Source organism: Ursus maritimus, unplaced genomic scaffold, assembly GCF_017311325.1.
Source record: "Ursus maritimus isolate PB19 unplaced genomic scaffold, ASM1731132v1 scaffold_38, whole genome shotgun sequence".
In the NCBI taxonomy this organism is placed as follows: Eukaryota; Metazoa; Chordata; class Mammalia; order Carnivora; family Ursidae; genus Ursus; species Ursus maritimus.
In genome coordinates, this window is record NW_024426452.1 from 511,161 (window position 1) to 534,650 (window position 23,490).

The following is a 23,490-nucleotide window of genomic DNA, read 5'->3' on the forward strand; positions in this document are numbered from 1 at the left end:
TTTTATGTTTTTAACCTTGAATGTTGCAGGCACACCTCTGCCTAGTAAGGCAAATTCTGCCGTGAGTCTGAGAGCATGCAAAAGAGGCACAAAAAATAGCTAACTGACAAAGTCTAAAATCTTGCTAAAGTGGGTTTCCAAACTGAAGGCAGAAAAAGAGCACGACAGAGCACACTTAACCTACTTTTTTCTTTACTGAGCTATAATTCAATGGTTTTTAGCATATTCACAAAGTTGTGCTACTGCCACTAATTCCAGTACTTCACTGCCCCCAAAACAAACCCCATGCTCACTGGCAATCATTCCCACTTTCCCTGCTCCCTCAGACCCTGGCAATCACTTCTCTATTTTCCGTCACCACAGATTTGCCTATTCTTGTCATTTCATATAAACGGAAACATACAACATGTGGCCTTTTTTTTAAAAAAGATTTTATTTATTTGACAGAGATAGAGACAGCCAGCGAGAGAGGGAACACAAGCAGGGGGAGTGGGAGAGGAAGAAGCAGGCTCATAGCGGAGGAGCCTGATGTGGGGCTCGATCCCATAACGCCAGGATCACGCCCTGAGCTGAAGGCAGAAGCTTAACCGCTGTGCCACCCAGGCGCCCCAACATGTGGCCTTTTGTATCTGGCTTCTTTCAACTGCAATAATGTTTTCAGGGTAGACCCATGCTGGAGCACATGTCAGTACCGTGTATCACTGCGTAGCTTTAGGTTGTATGACTGTTCCACATTTTGTTTATCCATTTATCAGCTGATGGATATTTAGGCTTGTTCCGCTTTTGAGCTGTTATGAATAATGCTGCGATGAACATTCAGGTACAATTTTATGTGTAGACGTATGTTTTCATTTTTCCTGGAAATAAACCCTGGAGTGAAATTGCTGGTTTACATGGTAATGCTATGCTTAACTTTTTGAGTAAATGCCAAACTATTTTCCAAAGCTGATCCACCATTTTACTTTCTCCCAGCAGTATATGAAGGTTCCAATTTCTCCACATCCTAGCCAATACTTGTTCTCTGTCTTTACAATTATAGCCACTCAAGTGACTGTGAAGCGGTAGCTCATGGTTTTGATTTGCATTCCCTGATGACTAATGATGCTGAGTACTTTTTCACATGCTTTTTGACCATTTGTATACCTTCTTGGGGAAAAATGTCGATTCAAGTGCTTTGCCCATGTTTAAATTAGGCTGTCTTTTTGTTGTTGAGTTGTAAGAGTTCTTAATACATAATCTGGATACGAAACCCTGATATACAGGCTACCAAAAGCAGAGGCAAAAGAAAAAACTGTACTTCATGAAAAATAAAAACTTTCCACATCAAAGGACTATCAACAAAGTGATAAGGTAACCCAGGAAAAAATATTAGCAAATCATGTATCTGGTAAGGGATTAATATCCAGAATAGAGAACTCCTAAATCTCAACAACAGCAACAAAACAAACAGCTCAATTCAGAAATGGGCAAATGACTTGAACAGACATTTCTCCAGAGAAGATATTTAGATGGCCAATAAGCACATGAAAAGATGCTTAATATCACTCATCAGTAGTTAAATAATGTTAATTAAAACCACAATGATATACTATCTCCCTTACATTAGAATGGCTACTATCAAAAAAAAAAAAAAGGAAAAAGAACAAGTGGTGGTGAGGATGTGGAGAAATTGGAATTCTTGTGCGCTACTGGTGGGAAATTAAAATGGTGTCACCACTGTGGAAAACAGTATGATGTTTCCTCAGAAAGTTAAAATAGATTTACCATACAATCCAGCAATTCCACTTCCAGGTGTATACCAAAAAGAACTGAAAGCAGGGTCTTGAAGAGATATTTGTACACTCACGTTCATAAAAGTATTATTCACAGTAGCTAAAAGGCAGAAGCAATCGAAGTGTCTACCCACAGATGAATGGATAAGCACAGCGTGGTATATACATACAGTGGACTATTACTCATAGAGCCTTAAGAAGGATGGAGATTCTGACATGTGCTACAACATGGATGAACCTTGAAGATATTAAGCCAGTCACAAAAAGACAAACATTACGTGATTTCACTTACATGAGGTACCTAGAATATCAGATTCACAGAGACAGAGAGTAGAATGGTAGCCGTCAGGGGCTTGAGGGAGGGGAGAATGGGGAGTTAGAGTCGAATGGATATACAGGTTCAGTTTTGCAAGATGGAAAGGGGTCTACAGATGGATGGTGGTGAGTATGGTACAATATGAATGCAATTTGTTATGTTTATTTTACCACAATTTTGAAAAACTAGGGGGAAAAATCAATTGACTATAAATGTGAGGGTTTATTTCTGGACTCTCAATTCTATCCCATTGTTCTGTATGTTTATCCTTATGCCAGTACACACCGTCTGGATGACTACAGCTTCATAGTGAGTTCTGAAATTGGGAAGTGTGAGTCCTTCGACTGTGCTCTTCTTTCTCAAGTATGTTTTAATGATTTCTGGTCTGTTGCACTTCATCTGGATTTTAGGATCAGTTTGTCAATCTCTGCAAAGAAGACAACTGGAATTTTAGTGGGAATTGCAATAAGTCTGTAGATTGATTTGGGGAGTACAGCCATCTTAAGATTAAGTCTTCTAAGACATGGATGGACATATAATGTCATTTCATTTTTAGGTCTCCTTTAATTTCTTTCAATAATGTTTTAAGAGTTTTCAGAATGTAAGTCTACATCTCTTTTGGAAATTAATTCCTAAGAATTTTATTCTTTTTGATGCTATTTTAAGTGGAATTGTTTCTTAATTTCACTTTTGGACTGTTCATTGCAGGTATATAAAAATTCAGTTGATTTCTGTACATTGATCTTATATCCTGCAACGTTGCTGTACTCATTCATTTGTACTAATGTATTTTTATTGGTTTCCATAGGATTTTCTAGATCATGTCAGCTGCACATAGAGATAGGTTTCCTTCTTCCTTTCTAATCTGGATGCTTGTTATTCCATTTCTTGCCTAAATACCCCAGCTAAAACCATCACTATGATGTCGAGCAGAACCGGTGAGAGCAAAATCCTTGGGACAGGTAGCAAGTTAGATATGAGCTAGGGAGCATCTGGGTGGCTCAGCCAGTTAAATGGCTGCCTTTGGCTCAGGTCATGATCCCTGGGTCCTGGGATCAAGTCCCGAGTCGGGCTCCCTGCTCAGTGGGGAGTCTGCTTCTCCCTCTACCCCTCCCCTCTGCTTGTGATCTCTCTCTCTCTCTCTCTCTCTCTCACTCTTTCTCTCTCAAGTAAATAAATAAAATCTTTTTTAAAAAAAACCAAACCCAGCTAGGGACACCATCAATCAAATAGAGACTGCAGGACACTCTACAGGACAAACCCAGTTTCAACAAATAAACTGCAAGGCAGTTAAGTAAAAAAGAGGAGAAGTCTATAGATTAAGAGAAATATAAGAGACAGATCAACCAAATGCAACTCAGTTTCTGAATACACCGTTAAAAAATTATAAGGCAATCAACAAGTTTGTCAACTGCCTGAAAATTATGGTCAATATCTTAAGGGTCATAATGGTATGACCCTATCTTTAGAGATACCAGTTGAAACAGCAACAAGTGAAATATGCAGTTTGACATTAGCTTAAATAATCTGGGAGTAGCAGGGGTGTGAGGGAAACAAGAATGGTCATGAGTGGGGCTTGAAGACAAGTGGAGCCCAGTGATGGGTATATGGAAGGGGTTCATCATAGCAGTCACTCCATTTTAGTACATAATTTAAACTTTCTATGATAAAAAAATATTTAAATACACCCTTGATGACTCAGTCAGGAGGGAGCTGCTTCTACTGAAGTTCCAGTTTTTAGTGTAACCTGCCCCCCAGAACTACTTTCCAGCCCTGTACAATAGAGTAGTGGCATGTTTCACTCTCTATACTACATTATAAATTGGGGGGGGGGTTGGGGGAGGAGGCCCATCTAAGCTCTGCATCATCATTCAGTTCCCACTCAAAACATCTGGCACCCCATCTTACGACTAGAAGGGCCCAGCAACTGTGCACCTGGAGACACTAAAGCTTTGATCATCAGGAAAACCTTTCAAATACAAGATTAATAAAAAGCTTAACAGTGAGTGAAGTATCACTTTAAAGAAAAAAATATACATATAAAAGGATATATGCTATACAGTTTCTATAATTAACATGTTTTTTGTGTAATAAAAATTGTAAACAGATATGGCCTATTTATGGTATAAACATTCCCTTAAATCTTTACTATCCATAAGAATTATAAAAAGAGAAAATGTTTCAAAAAATAAAACACTTCCTATAACAACAAATTCCACTGAAGACCTAAACATTACATGTTCTGTGGTCATTACAGATGCATTCTGACACTTATACTCAGTAAACAATTCAAATGACAAATCACCTGCGAGGATAATGTCTATCTTTCTAGATAATTTTTTAATTCTAATTTCAGCATAGTTAACATACAGTGTTATATTGGTTTCAGGTGTACAATATAGTGATTCAAAACACTGAATACATCACTCTGTGCACATTACGACAAGTGCACTCTTTAATCCCCGCCGCCTATCTCACCCATCCCCCACTCCTCCCCTCTGGTAACCATCAGTTTGTTCTCTACAGTTAAGAGCCTGTTTCTTGGTTTCTCTCTCTTTCTTCCCTTTGCTCGTTTGTTTCTTAAATTCCACATGAGTGAAATCATATGGTACTTTTCCTCTCAGACTTATTTTACTTAGCATTATACTCTCTAGCTTCACCCATGTTGTTGCAAAAGGCAAGATTAGATTCTTATTTATGGCTGAGTAAGACTCCATTGTATGTATGTACCACCTCTTCTTTACCCATTCATATAGCAATGGACACCGGGGCTGCTTCCATAATTTGATTACTGTAAATAATGCTGCCATAAACACAGGGGTATTTTGTATCCCTTTGAATTACTGATTTTGTATTTTTAGGGTAAATACCCAGTAGGGTGATTACCGGGTTGTAGGGTAGCTCTATTTTTAATGTTTTGAGGAACCTCCACACTGTTTTCCAGAGTGGCTGTACCAATTGGCATTCCCACCAACAGTGTACGAGGGTTCCCCTTTCTCCACATCCTCAGCAGCACTTGTTGTTTCGTGTGTGTTTGATTTTAGTGATTCTGACATGGATGAGGTCACACCTCATTATAGTTGTGATTTGCATTTCCCTGATGATGAGTGATGTTGAGCATCTTTTCATGTGTCTGTTGGCCGCCTGGATGTCTTCTTGGAGAAATATGTTCATGTCTTCTGTGCATTTTTAAAATTGGACTGTTTTTTGGCTGTTGAGCTGTAAGTTCTTTATATATTTTCAATACTAACTCTTTATTGGATAGGTCATTTGCAAATATCTTCTCCCATTCCATAGGTTGCCTTTTTGTTTTATTGGTTGTTTCCTCTCCTGTGCAAAAGCTTTTTATTTTAATGTAATCCTAATCGTTTATTTTTGCTTTTATCTCCCTAACCTCAGGAAACATATTTGGAAAAATGTTGCTCTGGCTGATGTCAGAAACTTAAGTATTTTGTTGAGGTTTTTTGCATCCGTGTTCATCAGGGATATTGCCTGTACTTCTCTTTTTATGCGTATCTTCATCTGGTTTTGGAATTAGGGTAATGTCGGCCTCATAGAATGAATTTGTAAGTTTTCCTTCCTTTTCTATTTTTTGGAATAGTTTGAGAAGAATGGGTATTAACTCTTCTGTAAATGTTGGGTAGAATTCACTCGTGAATCTGTCTGGTCCTGGACTTTTATTTGTTGGAAGTTTTTTGATTACTGATTTGATTTCTTTGCTGGTAAAGAAATTTTCTATTTCTTCCTGCTTCAGTTTTGGTGGGTTACAGGTTTCCAGGAATTCATCCATTTCTTCTGGGCTGTCCAATTTGTTGCCATATAGTTCTTCATAATATTCTCTTACGATTGATTGTATTTCTTGGTGTCAGCTGTTATTTCTCTTCTTTCATTTGTAATTTTATTTATTTGAATCCTTTCTCCTTGTTTTTTGATGAGTCTGGCTGAAGGTTTATCAATTTTGTTGATGTTTTCAAAGAATGAGCTCCTGGTTTTATTTATCTGCTCTACTGGGTTTTTTTGTTTTGTTTTGTTTTTTGTTTTTTTGGTTTCTATATCATTTATTTCTGCTCTTATCTTTATTATTTCCTTCCTTCTGCTGGTTTGGGGTTTTATTTATTCTTCGTCTAGCTCCTTTAGGTGCAAGTTTAGGTTGTTTATTTGAGATTTTTCTTGCTTCTTGAGGTAGTGTTGTGGTCAGAAAAGATGCATGGTGTGACTTCGATCCTTTTGAATTTGTTGAAACTTGTTTTGTGGCCTAATTAATATGGATCTATTCTGGGGAATGTTCCACGTGCACCTGAAAAGAATGTGTATTCTGCTGTTTTAGGATGGAATGTTCTAAATATATCTGTTAAATCCACCTGGTCCAATGTGTCATTCAAAGCCACGGTTTTGGGCGCCTGGGTGGCTCAGTCAGTGAAGTGTCTGCCTTCTGCTCAGGTCGTGATCTCAGGGTCCTGGGATTGGGCCCCACATCTGGCTCCCTGCTCAGTGGGGAGCCTGCTTCTCCCTCTCCCTCTACCCATCCTCCTCCCTCGTGCTCTCTCTCTTGCTCTTCTCTCTCTCAAATAAATGAGTAAAATCTTTTTTTAAAAAAGCCATGGTTTCCTCATTGAATTTCTGTTTGGATGATCTATCCATCAATAAGAGGGGTGTTATGTTCCCTACTATTATTGTATTATTATCAAATAGTTCCTTTGTGTTTGTTATAACTATTTTATGTATTTGGGTGCTCCTGTGTTGGGTGCATAAGTATTTACAATTTTTATATCTTCCTGTTGGATTATCCCCTTTATGATTTATATAGTGTCCTTCTTTGTCTCTTATTACAGTCTTTGTTTTAAAATCTATTTTGTCCAAAATAAGTATTGCTATTCCAGCTTTCTTTTCACATCCATTTGCATAATACATGTTTCTCCAACCCTTCGCTTCCGATCTGCAGGTGTCTTTAGGTTTAAAGTGAGTCTCTTCGGGCGCCTGGGTGGTGCAGTCGTTAAGCATCTGCCTTCGGCTCAGGGCATGATCCCTGGGTGCTGTCCTTCTTTGTCTCTTATTACAGTCTTTGTTTTAAAATCTATTTTGTCCAAAATAAGTATTGCTATTCCAGCTTTCTTTTCACATCCATTTGCATAATACATGTTTCTCCAACCCTTCGCTTCCGATCTGCAGGTGTCTTTAGGTTTAAAGTGAGTCTCTTCGGGCGCCTGGGTGGTGCAGTCGTTAAGCATCTGCCTTCGGCTCAGGGCATGATCCCTGGGTGCCAGGATCGAGCCCCACGTCAGGCTCCTCCACTGGGAGCCTGCTTCTGCCTCTCCCACTCCCCTGCTTGTGTTCCCTCTCTCGCTGGCTGTCTCTCTCCCTCTGTCTCCGACTGAGCCAGCCAGGTGCCCCTGCCCTGTCTTCTGATTGGAACATTAAGCCCCTTTACATTCAGAGATTATTCCTAGATATCTATTTATTGCCATCTTATTACTTATTTTGTAGTGGTTTCTGAAGTTTTTCTTTGACCCTTTCTTCTCTTTCTTTCATGGTTTGCTGGTTTTCTTTAGTGATATATTTGGATTTCTCTCTCTTTATTCTTTGCACGTTTGTTAGTGGTTTTTGATTTGTGGTTACTGTTAGCTGGTTTGTTTTTTTTTTTAAGATTTTATTTATTTATTTGACAGCGAGCAAGCGAGCACAAGCAGGGGGAGCTGCAGAGAGAGAAACAGGCTCCCCGCTGAGCAGGGAGCCCAACACAGGGCTTGATTCCAAGACTCGAGGATCAGACCCGAGCCAAAGGCAGATGCTTAACCGACCGAGCCACCCAGGCGCCCCCTATTAGGTTTTTATATAACATCTTCTGCATATATGTTTATATTAAGTTGATGGTTGTTTTAGTTCGGACCGATTCTTTATTCCTCTCCTCCCTATATTTTAGGTATATGGTGTCATATCTCACATCCTTTTATTTTGTGAGCTCCTTGACTGATTTTTCATGGAAATGTTCATTTTACTGCTTTGTGTTTCCTACTTTCATAGTGTCGTTTTTGGTCTTTCCCTTCCACTCAAAGTGTCCCCTTAATATTTCTTGCAGGGCTGGTTTAGCGGTCATGAACTCCTTTATTTTTTGTTTCTCTGGGAAACTCTTTATTTCTCCTTCTATGCTGAATGACAGCCTTTCTGGATACAGTAGTCTTGTCTGAAGATTCTTCCCATTTAGCACTTTGAATATATCATGCCATTCCCTTCTAGCTTGAAAAGTTTCTAAACTGAAAACTCCACTGAAGGCCTTATAGGGTTTTCCTTGTATGTAACTGTCTTCTTTTGTCTTGCTGCTTTAAATTTTTTTATCACTACATTTTTCCATTTTAATTACAATGTCTTGGTGGGGATCTGCTTTTGTTGATTCTGCTGGGGGGTTCTCTGTGCCTCTTGGATCTGGTTATGTTTCCTTCCCAGACTAGGGAAGTTTTCAGCTATTATTTCCTCAACTAAATTTTTTGCCCCCTTTTCCCTCTCTTGTGGGACCCTTATAGTATGTTTGATAGAGTCATTGATTTCTCTAAGTCTATTCTTGTTTTGCATAATTCTTTTCTCTCTCTTTTCTTAAACTTGATTACTTTCCAATACTCTGTGTTCTAAGTCATTCTTTCTTCTGCTTCTTCTGGCCTGCTGTTCATTCCATCAAGCATGTTTCTCATTTTGCGTATTGAACACTTTATGTCTGTTATGTTACGTATCTCTGTGTTAATCGACTCACTGGTGCTTTCCACTCTTTTCTCAAGTCCAGCAAGTATCTTTATGATCTTTAAATTCTCCATCAGGCATGTTACTTTTATCTGTCTTGCTTAGACATCTGGCTGTGGCCTTATCTTGTTCTGTCATTTGGAATAAATTTGTCTTCTCATTTTCTCCAGGTCTCTATGCCTGCTTCTGTGTGTTAGGAAAGCCAGCTACATCCCCTATTCTTGAGAGTAATGGCTTCATGAAGAAGAGGTTCGGTAGTGCTGTGCAGTGTAGTGTCCCACGTTCCGCAGGACCTGGCATTTCAGGGCATGTCTCCAGTGTGTGCTGTGTGCACCCTGCTGTTGTGTCCTGGCCACTCTGTCCTTCAGGCCAGTCATCTGCAGGGGGTCCCTTTGTTGTGGGCAGTGTTTAGTCCTTGGCCCGAATGTGGCAAGTTTTAACTAGGTGTGCTCTGGTCTGCCTGTGAAATGGTACCTGTCTCCGCCACTGCTGAAACCGAGACCCCCCCCAAAACTCCTTGAGACATGGTGTGAGCAGGGGTTTGGGCCAGTCTTCTGGCGGAGGGGATCCATCACCCTGGGACTGAGACAAGCATGACTGGGAGGGGCAATTCCACAGGAGTTGGGGATGGGGTGGGACTTGGTATAAGCAGTTACCTAGTGAGTGTCGACACTGTGCCAATTCCCGCAGGTGGCCCTGTGCTTATGCTGAGGGGTAGGGGAGAGAAATGGTACCTGCCAGTTCCTTTGTTCTCAGAGGGATCTCTATGAATGCTGCCTCTCAGCGACATGCTCCGAGATGAGAAAATAACCTCCCCACCGTGTGCCGCTGGTGCTCTTCAGACAGATGTTTCCATGTTGTATGTCTGCAGGCTGTTTTCCTGCCTTTTCTCCAATAGCAGTGCAATGCCCCTGGTTCTACCCCAGCCAAGCCTGTTGCCCTCTAAAACTCCAGGCTATAAGTAAGCCCCACTGGTTGCAAGAAGTCATGAAATTCGGCCCCTCTCACTTTCCAAGTCAGTTGCTGTGGGGAATTCCTCTTCCCCGTATGCTCCCCTGTGTGCTAGGCTGTCTCTTGCTGTTCTCTGCAATCATGGCTCCCTCCCCACCACCACCATGCCGTGATCCATTTCTCTCCCAAACCATCCATGTCGCCACACTTCCTACCTTCTTTGATGTAGCCTCTTTTCTCCCTTTAGTTGGAGAATTTGTTCCGTCAGTCTTCAGGTTGATTTCTGGGGTATTTAGGTGTTCATGGGACAAGGCAAGCTTAGGGTCCTCCTACTCCATCACCATCCTCCCTTCCAGTCTCTTTTTAGATAATTTTGAGGATACTATTCCCATTTGGGGAAGTCAAATTTTTTTTCCAAATTTTTATTTTGTCAACTGAAACTACCTGCCCCACCAACTCCTCTCCACTAAGTTGTGGAGGGGGAGACAGGAACCCCAGAAATGTGAGGCCGCCTGAGACCCAGGTGAGGTCCCTACCATGCCACTACCAACAAGGCCCCAGAGCGCCTCCCGCATCAAAACTGAACAAAAGCAAAGGCAGCAGAAGGCGCTAGGGGCAGGAAGACTTTGGTGAGGACCCTGCTATGTTCAGGCAGGAGGATGGGAGTGCTGCACGTTCATACCCTGGGAATTGTACACTGAGTGTCCAGTGCAGGAGGAAGATGTGTCCAGGGGAGGGGGTATGGAGACAGAAAACAGACAAATGAACTGTGGACAGAATCAGCATCCAAGGGAATAACTGTGAATGAAGAACGCTTAAGCAAAGGCAGTTTTTATTCTGACTGGGGAGAAAGGGCAATTTCATACCTAGAGGGCAAGATGAACACAAGAGGTTGCCGGGGTGGGAGAGGGGACTCGAGGTGGGTTACTAGTTCAGTGAGGTGACAAGAAATGGGACAGTACCAACCACTTCTGCCCTGTGGTAAATCTGCCCCGGGGGTGGGAATGAGGCGGGCAACGGCTTTCGGAAGCCTCGAACCCTTACCATCACAATGCAATCCCGTGCTTACACGCTCATGCATTAGCTTCCCATCCAATCCTCATGTTTTCGCCTTGAGAAGGAGTGTCACCCACCAACCCATTCTGCCCCGTGTAGGACAAACATAAGTCACTCCTGGCCCCAGACGGCAGCAAATGTCAGTGTCAGTGCTCACCTCTGGGGGCCTGGATTACAACTTACTGCACCATGAGAGGCTACCCAGCAGCGGGCGCCAAGGTCCTGTACCTGATAAATGGCTTCATCACAAGCGTTCTGAAGGCCCAGGTTCACCATCGTGTTCTGCAGTGTGCGGCCCATGTAGAATTCCAGGGAAAGATAATAGATGCGCTGAGGAGGCAAAAGAAAGCATCTCAGATTTTGTATTCCATCCCCGCACATGAGGAAGATTAGGGTGATGAGCAAATTCATAAGAGCACCTACTTAGGTGTTTCATTGGGGCTACCCATACACCCTCCAAACGGGCTGGCTCCCTGTGCCAAGGCTTGGCCAACCTCAGCTTTCCAAGGGTAGCACTCAGGACCCTTCTACCACACAGCCTCTGCTCACTGCCCTGCTGGATGTCAGCTGGCCTCCCCCAGGGCAGGGCAGGGCAGGGCAGCACTGGGGAACAAGGCTCCCAGAATGGATACAGCCAGATCTGAACTTAGCTTGGCCTCTTCCCCACCATGCGCCCTTGAGTCAATGACCTCTTCACATCTCTAACAGGATAAACGACTCTGTGATGGGGGAATACTCTCAAGTATGAACAGCTTCTGACAACCATGTTAAGTACTCAGTAAACATCACCCAGTCAACACAACTGGATGGATGGATGGATGGATGGATGGATGGATGGATACATCCATTTCCACCAGGCACAAGTCTGGATAGTGCCTGCTGCCTGACCCGGGGGGACTGGGATATGCGACAGTCCGTGTGAACAGGAGCTGAGTGGGGTTCTAAGCCCTTCCCATGCATGGTACCAATTACTCCTCACAACCACCCAGTGGGCCATGGGACAGCAGTGGCTGAGCCATACTCTGGCCCTCAGAGTCTTGCTCTTATACAGGACTCCATGCTGCTTCCTGCCATCAAGAGCAAAGCCTGGGAAAATAAATGGAGAAGAAGAGAGAAATATTCCTTACAGAAGAATTCCAATAAATGTACGTAGATGGAACGAGTGGGACAGAAAATCACCACGAGTACAGCACAGTGTAACTGCCACAGACAACAGCCACCGCTCAGGGCTGAAACCAGCAGGCACAGCTTTACAGACTAAGGGGGTATTTGTGCAGCCCCTGACTTCTCCCCTAAAATATTTATTAACTACCATGCTGGTTTTAACAAATGTCCGAAAATTCTGATATCCTTCCCCCCAGCAGGTGGTGCCCAATCCCCTCCCCAGGGTGGGCTGGACTGGGGTGACTCCCATCTACTGAACAGTCTGGGAAGGGAAACCGTTACTTCACAGGGGAGGGACCTGGCTGCGCCACCTTCCTCAGGTGACAAGGATAATACCATCAGTGCCAGGCTGTGCTGATACGCTGTGTTGAGAAGGTACTCTGTGGAATTCTTTCCAAGCCCCCAACGCAGACTCACCAGGAGAGAGCCCTGGACAGGCCCCCAAATAAGGCTCGCTCTGTGAACTGCCTAGCCAGCCTTCATCAATGTGCCAAGGTCATGAAAGACAAGGAGAGACCAACAACCGTCACAGAAGGGAGGAGATTAAGGAGACATAGTAACTAGGGGACCCTGGATGTGATCCAGGGACAGAGATAATATTGAGGAAAGAGTGGTAAAAATCTGAAGAAAGTGCTGAGCCAGTGCTACTGATTTTGATAACTGTGCTATGGTCATGCAAGGGGACGGTGCTACACACTACTCCACACTACCTTTGTGACCCTCTGCAAATTTAATGTCGCTCCTAAATAAAAAGTTACACGGCAAAACCAGGCCTTGAGAAGGGGTGCGTCTCTGAGTGCGTGCAAGTGCACAATGAGCATGTGTGTCCTGGACTCAGATGAGAATCCACGGGGAAGTGCGGACTGTACTACGGCTTTATCCTTCCTGCAGGTTTAAATTTTAAAAATACAATTTAAAAAAATCAGCTTCCGTACTAGCTGTCCTGCCTTTACAGGGTGACCTGCCTGAGCCACTCTGGGATCCACATTTCATGCAGTGACGCTCTTGAACTGTATTTTTTTATACCCCATTCAGAATTTTTTTTTAATATTTTTTTATTATATTATGTTAGTCACCACACAGTACATCCCCGGTTTCCGATGTAAAGTTCGATGATTCATTAGTTGCGTATAACACCCAGTGCACCATGCAATACGTGCCCTCCTTACTACCCATCACCAGCCCATCCCAGTCCCCCACTTCCCTCCCCTCTGTAGCCCTCAGTTTGTTTCTCAGAGTCCATAGTCTCTCACGCTTCTAAGAATTCTGACCAGCAGCTGAGCAGAGACCTTTTGAGAAAACTCCACGGTTTCAGTTTCAGCAGTGTTGTCCTCTGGGTTTTTACAGCTGCGTTCATACCATTACTTCACATTTTCATGCAGCAGTTTTTAGACAATTCTCCCCTGAACCAAGAAGTAGCCTCAGAGAGTGAGCCAAGATAGAAAGGGACTCCCAATTTGCAAAATACACAGGCAAGGGAACTAGGAAAATACGGAAAAATAAAAATGGATTGGAAGGCTTAACATTGATAAGATGGCAATACTTCCAAAATGGATCTACAGATTCAACAAAATCCCTTTCAAAATTCCAGCTGGCTTCCTTGCAGATTGATAAACTGATTCATTAGGTGGATCGATCAGATGGAAATGTACGGGATCTGGAATAGTCAAAACAATCTTGAAAAAGAAGGACAAAATCGGAGGACTTACACTTCGTAATCTCAAACCTATTTCAAAACTACAGTCAGCAAAACTGTATGGTACTGGCATAAGCATGGACACACAGGGCAATGGAACAGAGTCCAGAAATCAACGCTCACATTTATGGCCAACTGATTTTCAACAAGCATGCTCTGATAATTCAGTTGGAAGAATAATCTTTTTAACAAATGGTGCTGGGACAACTGGATACCCACATGCAAAAGAATGAAGTTGGACCCCTACCTCATACCATATACGAACATTAATTCAAAGTAAATCAAAGACTAAATGTAAGAGCCAAAACCATACAACTTTGGGAAGAAAACACAGAAGTAAATCTTCATGACCTTGGAATAGGCAATGGTTTCTTTTGTATGAAAACAAAAGCACAAGAAAAAAACAGATAAATTAGACTTCATCGATATTAAAAACTTTGGATAACATGAAGCAAGTAAAAAGGATGGGAAGGAACAGAAGGGGAGAAAATATCTGCAAATCATATAACTGACAAGAGACTTGTATCTAGTATATATATATACAACTTAGTAATAAAAAGACAACCAAATGGTTGGTTGGGCAAAGGATATGAAGAGACGTTTCTGTAAAGAAAATACGCAGTGCCAACAAGCACATCAGAAGATGCCCACCATCACCGATCATCAGGGAAATGCAAATCAAAACTACAATGAGACATCAACTCACATCCACTATAGGACACCTATAATCAAAAAGTTATCAGATGGGGGCGCCTGGGTGGCACAGCGGTTAAGCGTCTGCCTTCGGCTCAGGGCGTGATCCCGGCGTTATGGGATCGAGCCCCACATCAGGCTCCTCCGCTGGGAGCCTGCTTCTTCCTCTCCCACTCCCCCTGCTTGTGTTCCCTCTCTCGCTGGCTGTCTCTATCTCTGTGGAATAAATAAATAAAATCTTAAAAAAAAAAGTTATCAGATGATAAAAAATGTTAGCTAGAGTTTGAAAAAATCAGAGTCCCAATATGTGGGGTATGGAGGGTGAGTTGTAAAACGATGCAGCTGATTTGGAGACCAGTCTGGCAGGTCCTCAAAAAGTTACAAGGAGTTACCATGTGGTCCAACAGCTCTACTCTGAAGCACGTATCTAGAGGAAATGAAAATCTATGTTCACTCAAAAACTTGTATGTAATAGTCAGAGGATGGTAACCACTCAAATGTCCATCGATTGGTGAATGGATACATAAAATGTGGTATATCTGTATCATGGAGTATTATTCAGCCATAAAAAGGAATGTCAAGTACAGGGGCGCCTGGGTGGCCTGTCGGTTAAGCGTATGCCTTCAGCTCAGGTGTTGATCCCAGCGTCCTGGGATTGAGTCCCACATTGGGCTCCCTGCTTGGCGGGGAGCCGGCTTCTCCCCCTTCCTCTGCCTGCCACTCCCCCTGCTTGTGCTCACTCTCTTTTTCTGTCAACTAAATAAATAAAATCTTAAAAAAAAAAAAAAGAAAGGAATCAAGTACTAATATACGCTACAAGAAGAAGGAACCTAGGGGGCGCCTGGGTGGCGCAGTCGTTGGGCGTCTGCCTTCGGCTCAGGGCGTGATCCCGGTGTTCTGGGATCGAGCCCCGCATCGGGCTCCTCTGCTGGGAGCCTGCTTCTTCCTCTCCCACTCCCCCTGCTTGTGTTCCCTTTCTCGCTGGCTGTCTCTCTCTCTGTCAAATAAATAAATAAAATCTTTAAAAAAAAAAAAAAAAAAAGAAGAAGGAACCTAGAAAATATTACACTAGATGACAGAAGCCAGTCATAAAGGACCACATATTGTATGATTCCCTTTATAAAATACAGATAAACCTACAGAAAGAGAAAGTAGATTAGTCGTTACCTAACTAGGAGCAGGTAGTGAGTTTGGTGGTGGTGGTGGTGGGGGGTGATAGCTAAAAACTGCTGCGTTTCTTTCTGGGGTAATGAAAATGTTCTGAAATTGACCATGGTGATGATGGCCCAACTCCGTGAATATACTGAAACCACTGAATTGTATACCTTAAATGGGTGAACTGCATGGTATCTGAATTTTATCTCAAAGCTGTTACCAAAAAATATAAAATACTAGGGGCACCTGGGTAGCTCAGTGAGTTAAGCATCCATCTCTTGGTTTTGGCTCAGGTCATGATCTCAGGGTCCTGGGATGGAGCCCCGTGTTGGGTTCCGCACTCAGCGGGGAGTCTGCTTGAGGATTCTCTCTCTCTCTCCCTCTGCCCCTCCCCCGTGCATGCTCGCTCGCTCTCTCTCTCATAAATAAATAAATCTTTAAAAATATATATAAAGTAGTAGAAATAATGTACTAAATTTTGACAGATTACAGTAAAATAAATGTTGTACATTAAGTGGAATACTTCCAATTGGAAAGATGATAGAATAAAATTGCTTCTGCCCATTTTTCCCTAAAACACACTGATGGGAAGTCAGAACAGGGAGAACTAAATTAGAAAACTGGCCCTCATACCTCTTCACCACCAAGCTGCAAAGGGAGGACAAGGGTGATTGTCCACTGCTGGCCTCTGCTTTTCTGAAGCTGAGGAATGGATAAAGCACGCCCTCACATGCACGTGCACTCACACACCCACAGATGCATGCACTCGTGTGCACAGCCGCACGCGGGCACATGCACTCAAAGACGCGCACACTCACGCCTGTACACAACTCACTCACTCGCACACATGGACACACACAAACACATGTACACACTCGTAAATCTGGGGACCAAGGAAGAGCTACTCGCTGCAGGCCGCGCACACCCTCCAGGCCCTTGCCCCATTATCTAGCTGCAAACAGCTCGTTCAGGAAGAAGTCCCTCCACTCAGGGAGATGGAACTCAGAATCTACATCCTGAAATTTAAAACAGGAAAACTTGCCTCTTTGGGGCTGCATGGAAAAAAATAATAAAACTGAGAAAAATAAAACAGGAAAACAGAACAGGAAATAAAATGGGCAAACAACACCCAGCGTTTATCAAGGGACAAATACAATTTGTTAATACAGAATAGTCCGAGATGTCAAAAAACACCGATAAGGTAACAAAGGGACAGCACCAAGCTCGGGAAAGAAACATAAGTAAGAGAGAAAACGACCACAGAAATGGAGGTACTACTAAATGCAAAACAGGGACAAAGCTGGAAACAAAAACCTGGCTGGAAAAGTGAACAAAATGGGGACAAGTATGAAAAAGATCGGAGAGGAAACTATCTATACGGAATACAAAGAATACCTACCATCTGTGTGATTAGTGTCCCTGAAGAAAGGACCTAAATAAAACACTAAGGACATTTTTTCCGTATGTAATTGAAGAAAACTTACCATACACAGCTAAATCTACAAATTTAAAGAGAGTGCACACACACAAAACCACCATGCCGAGTTCAGCCTTTGACAGACTTTCCTCACTTTTCGGAGACTTTTGTCATCACCAGCTCAGCAGCGCGGCGAGTGAATCCACAGCAACGCTGAGGACGGCTGCCGTCACGGCCGCTCACGGCCCACTGCTTCGTCCCAGACACTATTTACCCTGCACTTGAGCTGAGTTACTGTCCTACGGCGTTTCCATAGCGCTGACCGCCCCTCCCTCAGACAGGCCGCGGCCGCCGGAGAACACTGAGCCTCCCAAACCCCAGCTGTCTGAGTGGGAGCGCACATTCCTGCCCTTTTCCTACGCGCACAGGAAGCCTTGCTTCTCCCCCACAGAACTACTGTTGAGGTTCTCCCCAAGAGGCTTTATAACAAGTTGGCAGGTCAGGAATACGATCAAGACGTTTTATGTTGCCTTTAAGCAGAATGTGTATTTTTATTTTATTTATTTATTTATAGAGAGAGCGCGCGCGCACCTGCACGAAATGGGGGGAGGGGCAGGGGGGAGGGACAGAGAATCTTAAGCAGGCTCCAAACCCAGCGCAGAGTCCCAGTCCGGGCTGGATCTCATGACCCTGAAATCGTGATCTCAGCTGAACTTTAAGCCACCCAGGTGCCCCATAGAAATATATATTTTTAAAGCTGTAGTTCTATCTCTGGTAAAGTTTCTGACTTGTAACCAGCACTATGAAAACAGCCTGATTATCTTTTTGTAAGGGATGGGTACCGAGGCACAAAATGTGGGGCCTAGTCATACAATCTTTTCAGTCTTTCTTTTTCCTCCCAAGTTGAGCACAGACGTCAAGGGCTCAGTAGTTTATTTAATTCTGCAAAGAGTTCCAGGGAGCCTCCTGATGCACCTTTGCCTAAGAGGGGAGCAGAAGCAGTGACATCAGGGCTCCCCTGGACACCAGCCACTCAGAGAAGACGGGCTACGGTGGGTTCTATGTCAGGGACTGCTGATTTGCCCAGGGGAGCTTTGCACCCCGGCCTGTGGCGTGTTTTCTGTTGTTGCTGTGTAAAATTTGTTCTAAGAACTTTTACAATTTCCTCAAATGTGTTGAAATTGTTTTCGCCAGTTTCCTTAAGACAGTTCAGAGTAAAGCCAGACTGAAGGCTTGCCAGCGGCATGGCCCAAGGAAACGCACACACTTCTGATTCACGCATACTCGGGTCCAATCCCGGCTCCTGGCCTGGGCGGCCAGGTGGCCTGGATCCCTTGACCTTTCTGAGAAACACCTGGTCTACCTTGGGGTACAACAAAGCTCCGAACTCAGGCAATACTGGTCCCCTTGCCAGGCCAGATTTTCAGAGAGAGTAATGGAACCTAATTAGCAGGGTGGTAATTTTGGACAAAACCACCTGAGGGCACGGGCTTGGCGTACGAAAAAGCATAGTGGGCTCACCTGCAAAGGGCCGGCTCCTCAGTGTCCCCAAACTCTGCTGCTGCTACAGGCCCAGGGCCATCCCAGGCCTGGCCCAGCCTCTTTCCAGTTCTCCTGCCCATCCCCGCCCCCCGCCCCCAGCTTCCCCAGTTACCATCTATGCAACTGTGGACAGGGCCAACCAGCTCAAGGAGTGCTGGCTGAAAAACCAGATGCTCCCCTGCTTCAGCCTGAGAGACAGGGACCCCTTTAACCCCTATACAGCAGCCGGGGGGCCTGCCGCCTAGGGCGCTGAGCTGCGCTGCTGACCTTTCTTGTACGGTCCCTTCTTGCAATACCACTGTAACACATATTAAGTGGCTTAGAGGCAGCCTTCTCTTTTTTTTAATTGGGTCTGTTTATTACATGCAAAGCCTGTACCAACAGGTAGTATCACAGAAAAACATAAACGAAGCTCCTTGACATAAAGAGATAAAAAGGGGCGCCTGGGTGGCTCAGTCGTTAAACGTCTGGCTTCCGCTCAGGGCGTGATCCCAGGGTCCTGGGATTGAGCCCCACATCGGGCTCCCTGCTCCGTTGGGAGCCTGCTTCTTCCTCTCCCACTCCCCCTGCCTGTGTTCCCTCTCTCACTGGCTGTCTCTCTCTCTCTGTCAAATAAATAAATACAATCTTTAAAAAAAAAGAGAGAGAGATGAAAAGATGAGCAACAGAAACGCTACACAACATAGTAATCTCCTGAAGACATTTCAGGAGTTAGGGAACTCCAATTGTGGAGCCGGAGCTGAAGGACAATAGGCAGAGCCCCATGTTCTCTTTATACAACAGAGATTCATTCACAGAACTGGACTTTCACAGACCGCCAATTTTTTTCCCTCTCCAAAAGGGCTGTTTAGTCTTTGTTTAACAGAAGACTCTGAACGCTCTGCAGGAAAAGGAAAAAAGAACTTCTCCAACATTCAGGGCAACAAAACACAGACTGGGGTAACTGTTTTCACCGAGAAGAACCAGATTTGGGCCAGAGACGTGTCATCCTGTGCCTGGAAAGAGGCAGCAGCCACCCCCTTCTCTACCAGATTCTGTCTGTGCCATGTCTTCACACGCCAGCTGCCATCTCACGGTGGCTAAGCAGGCAGAGTGGCCCCCACAGCAGACTGCCAGCCCCCTGCCAGACAGAGCTGGCCCTGAGAGAGACCACTGACCCGACAAGAGGCCAGCTCTGGTGGGCTCCCCGGCCTCTGCAAAGGCACCAGGGCCACCCTGCCCTAGCCAGCCCGAAGGGGAGACTGCTAGGGGGCAACAGTCCTCCCCCTGCCAGACAGCTGAGGCTCTTCCTCGTCTTCACTGGCCGCGTCACCGCACCCATTCTGCTGTGTCGGAGGGGCTTTGTGGAGGGTCACACTGACAACAGCGTTATGAAACCACTACTCTGTTTGCCATAAGAATGTTGAGCATTATCTCATCTCTCTCTCTCTTTTTTTAAGATTTTATTTAAGAGAGAGAGCGCACATGTGCACGCACAGGGGGGAAGAGGGAGAGGGAGAAGCAGACTCCCACTGAGCACGGAGCCCAACCTGGGGCTTGATCCCAAGACCCCGGGATCATGACCTGAGCTGAAGGCAGACACCCAACCGACCGAGCCACCCAGGTGCCCCCATTATCTCATCCCTTAAACTCCCAACCTATGAAGTCACACTCAAGCATTTTCTTTTGGGATTAAGTGCCAGGGAAGCTTGGCTTCCCTTGAGTAACTGGTACATTTTTGTCTCAATGGGGATCACGGACTTCCTTTTTCACTTTAGGTACTGGTACCTAGGACCAGAACACAGGTCTCTTTGCTCAAAATCAATTTGGAAAATGTAAAATATAATAATAGAATTCGAGAACTTACAGGGGTCACAGAGATCACTCAGCTCTGCAGGGATTTTTACGGTCCTCTGCCTTCGGCCTTCCATGCTGTTAAGCTCTACAAAATATCTACTCACGCCCATCCAGGTGCCCATCAGGCAAGTCTCCTTATCACAGCCAGAGAAGCCCGAGCCTAATCAATTTATGTGAAGTGATCTGGACTATGTCGAAGCAGATTTATAACCTGTGTGGTCCTGGGCAGCACTTTAACTGAACGACTTCCACCTTTCATTTCAAATGATGTTTCAAGGCTGAGAAGACACTCAGCTAGAATTGAAATCACACTGTTGACCAAGCTTTTCTGTAGTCTGATTGCCTTGCTAAATTTGTGTTCACTTCTCTTTCCTTTACTGTGTTCTAAGAACCCCATCCTGTACAAGGCAGGGAAAAAAGCCAGTTATTGTCTGTTGCTGATTTGCTTCATGTCTCAGAATGTGTGGATTTCTAAATGGCTTAAAGCTTTGATTTGCTTAATGACAAATTAGGTGCAATCTGAAAAGATAAATTTCTCCCTATTGTCTTATTTATATTTATTAGTGGGGCAACTGCAAAGCTATGACATGCAGCAGCATGTCAGTGGAATGTCCTGGGTTTGCTCATTCACGGTGTTTGTCTAACACAATCTCCCTGATTTTTGGAAGCACACACTCAACATTTTTAAGGGTAAAGGAGCATCAAGTCTGCAACTTACTTTCAAGTGGTTCAGAGAAAAAATGTAGTAATATGTATAGAAAGGGACATAAGAAATGTGTTAAAATGTTTAATGTTTGGGAATTTGCATGAAGAACGGGATTTATTGTATTATTTCTGCAACTTTTAAGTCTGATGTCATATAAAATAGGATTTTTTAAAAAGTCATTTAAAAAGGGCTGGGATTCAGAAGCGAGGTCAGTTACGGTATTTCATAAAAAAACAAAGGGTCCTTGCAGCCATCCATAGCACCTAGGTATTAGAGCTCTCCAGAGAAACAGAATCAACGGGATACATGTATGTACAGATTTATTTTAAGGAATTGGCTCACACAATTGTGGAGGTCTGAGACAAATCTGATGGGGGCGGGAGGACTGCATTTGCAGTCCCAAAGGCAGTCTGCTGGCAGAATCCCTTCCTGCTGGGGAGGGGTGAGCATGGGGGATGGGGGGTGGAGGGTGGGGGTATCAGTCTTTGTTCTATTAAGGTCTTCAACTGATCAGATGAGGCCCATCCACATAGGGTAATCTACCTGACTCAACGTCCACTGATGTTTAATCTCATCTAAAAAACACCTTCACAGAAACATCCAGAATAGTATTTGATCAAATTTCTGGACACCGTGGCCCAGACAAGGCGACGCGGTAAATAAACCATCCCAGCTCTTAAGAGCAGAGCCAAACTGTCTTCTTGGAAAAATCATAGCACACACTCTGAGAGGCTTCTTAATCTCATAAAATGATGGCTTAACCCCACCTTCCACTTGGCGAGCTGTCAGGTTAATCAGCAACACAAAACATCTGCCTAACGTCAAGTTTCCAGCCAGAGAAAATAACCGAGCTATCTGGTGTCAGGGAAGCCTGCCCATGGGATTCAAGGTCAACTTCACAAGACAAGCGGAAACAAATCAAAACTGGGTGTGTTAAAAAGATCCCAGGGGCTGGTCCCATCAGTAAAAGAAAACCTTGGTAAGTGAAGGCTGTGGGCAGCCAAGGCTGCAAAAACACTACTCGAGATCCTCTTCCTTTAACTCCTGAGTCCAGCCAAACCATAAGATTAACTGTATTCATTATGATTATCTTATTAGAAGTATTTAAGATAGCCGTTTGGGCCCATGGTGGTGGAGCTGTCTTTCCTTAATCTACCGTCATGGCTATGCCGTGAGCTTATGGGAAAGAGCCATTAGTAAACAGACTCTTCCATCCACTGCAGGGATGGAGTAGGCCAGCCGTCTGCATTCTACACTACCCACTTTAAAACCACACAGAAGGTATATCACACCTGCTCATTCTAGCAATTATCACAGAGATCCCATGACTCCCAGAAGTGGACATGGGCTGCCATTTGCTTCGGTTGCCAGAACTTACTTCTGCACTTTGTGTCCTGACCTTGCCCTTGAATGCAACCTGTTTCTCTACCCTTACTCTCTGTCCCAACCTTCTCTGTGAGGTCTTCTATTAGTTTGAACCTTCTGTGTCACGCCTTGCTTAAGCATTCTCTGACTCTTTCTGGGTAGAGATGGAATGTCAATATAAAATGGAAACCATTTTATAAGCAAACACAAAGCCACAACTTCTTAGCATGGCAAGGGACCTCAGAAATGGATTACCTCATCCCACCCCACCCCCATTTTAAAGATGAAAAAACTGAGGCCAAGCAAGATTAAGCAATCCAGCCAAGTCCAAGGTCTCATAGACAGGATGGTACGGCCAGGACTAAAAGGAGCTTGGACTCATGGAAGCCATCCCTCCCCATGCAGCTCTCTTCTATTGCTGAATTCAGAGTGCAGTTCCAGCTCTGGAGTTTCATCCCAGACTCCTGACCTTGCCATTACCCCAGAGAATCCTTGAACCATCTTCAGAACTAAGCACTGCCTCCTGCCACGCTCCAACCTCTCAACTGTAGCCAGATTTTTTTACTTGATTTGCCAGGCCAGTTGCCTGAAAAATCCTTCTCTGAGCACAAGTTTCATTTGTTTCTGCTATTGTCAAAAATAGAAGGCTAAAAGGGTTCTGAAACAACAGTTATAGCAGCACAATACTGTTTCGTATAATAAAAGTGGTGTTGCTACCAGTGCAGAAAAAAAGATGGAGGACACAAAATGTTTATAGCATTTATCATGTTATTACTAGCTGTTGAGCGAGATTAAAATTAAAACTTTCTCCTTCCGGCTTTATCTGTTTTCCAATTTTCCCCCCAATAGTCATAAGAATTTGCATAACTGTCTGGAAGACAAAAAATTAAGTAAAAGCACTCTAATTTATTAAATATAATATACTAATATATTAACTATAATATAAATATTCAGCTACCCCAGTCAGAAGTGCAGTGGTACAAGTCCCCGAGGTCATTCCCAGGTTGGGTGCAGCTCTGAGGGTTTTTATTGAAAGCCTACCTCCCATCAGGCTCTGACCCTTGTGGGGCTTGTTTCTGGTCTATTATAAGC

At 44.0% G+C, this 23,490-nt stretch overlaps 1 protein-coding gene across 1 annotated transcript in view; it reads right to left on the bottom strand.

The window, feature by feature from the left end:
• The window catches only part of PYGB (glycogen phosphorylase B), a 58,349-nt gene that overhangs the window by 32,352 nt on the left and 2,507 nt on the right, over positions 1 to 23,490 (bottom strand). The window contains exon 2 of the mRNA XM_040620949.1: positions 11,053 to 11,154. Coding sequence (XP_040476883.1) covers positions 11,053 to 11,154 — 102 coding nt within the window. The remainder of the gene's footprint in view (positions 1 to 11,052; positions 11,155 to 23,490) is intronic.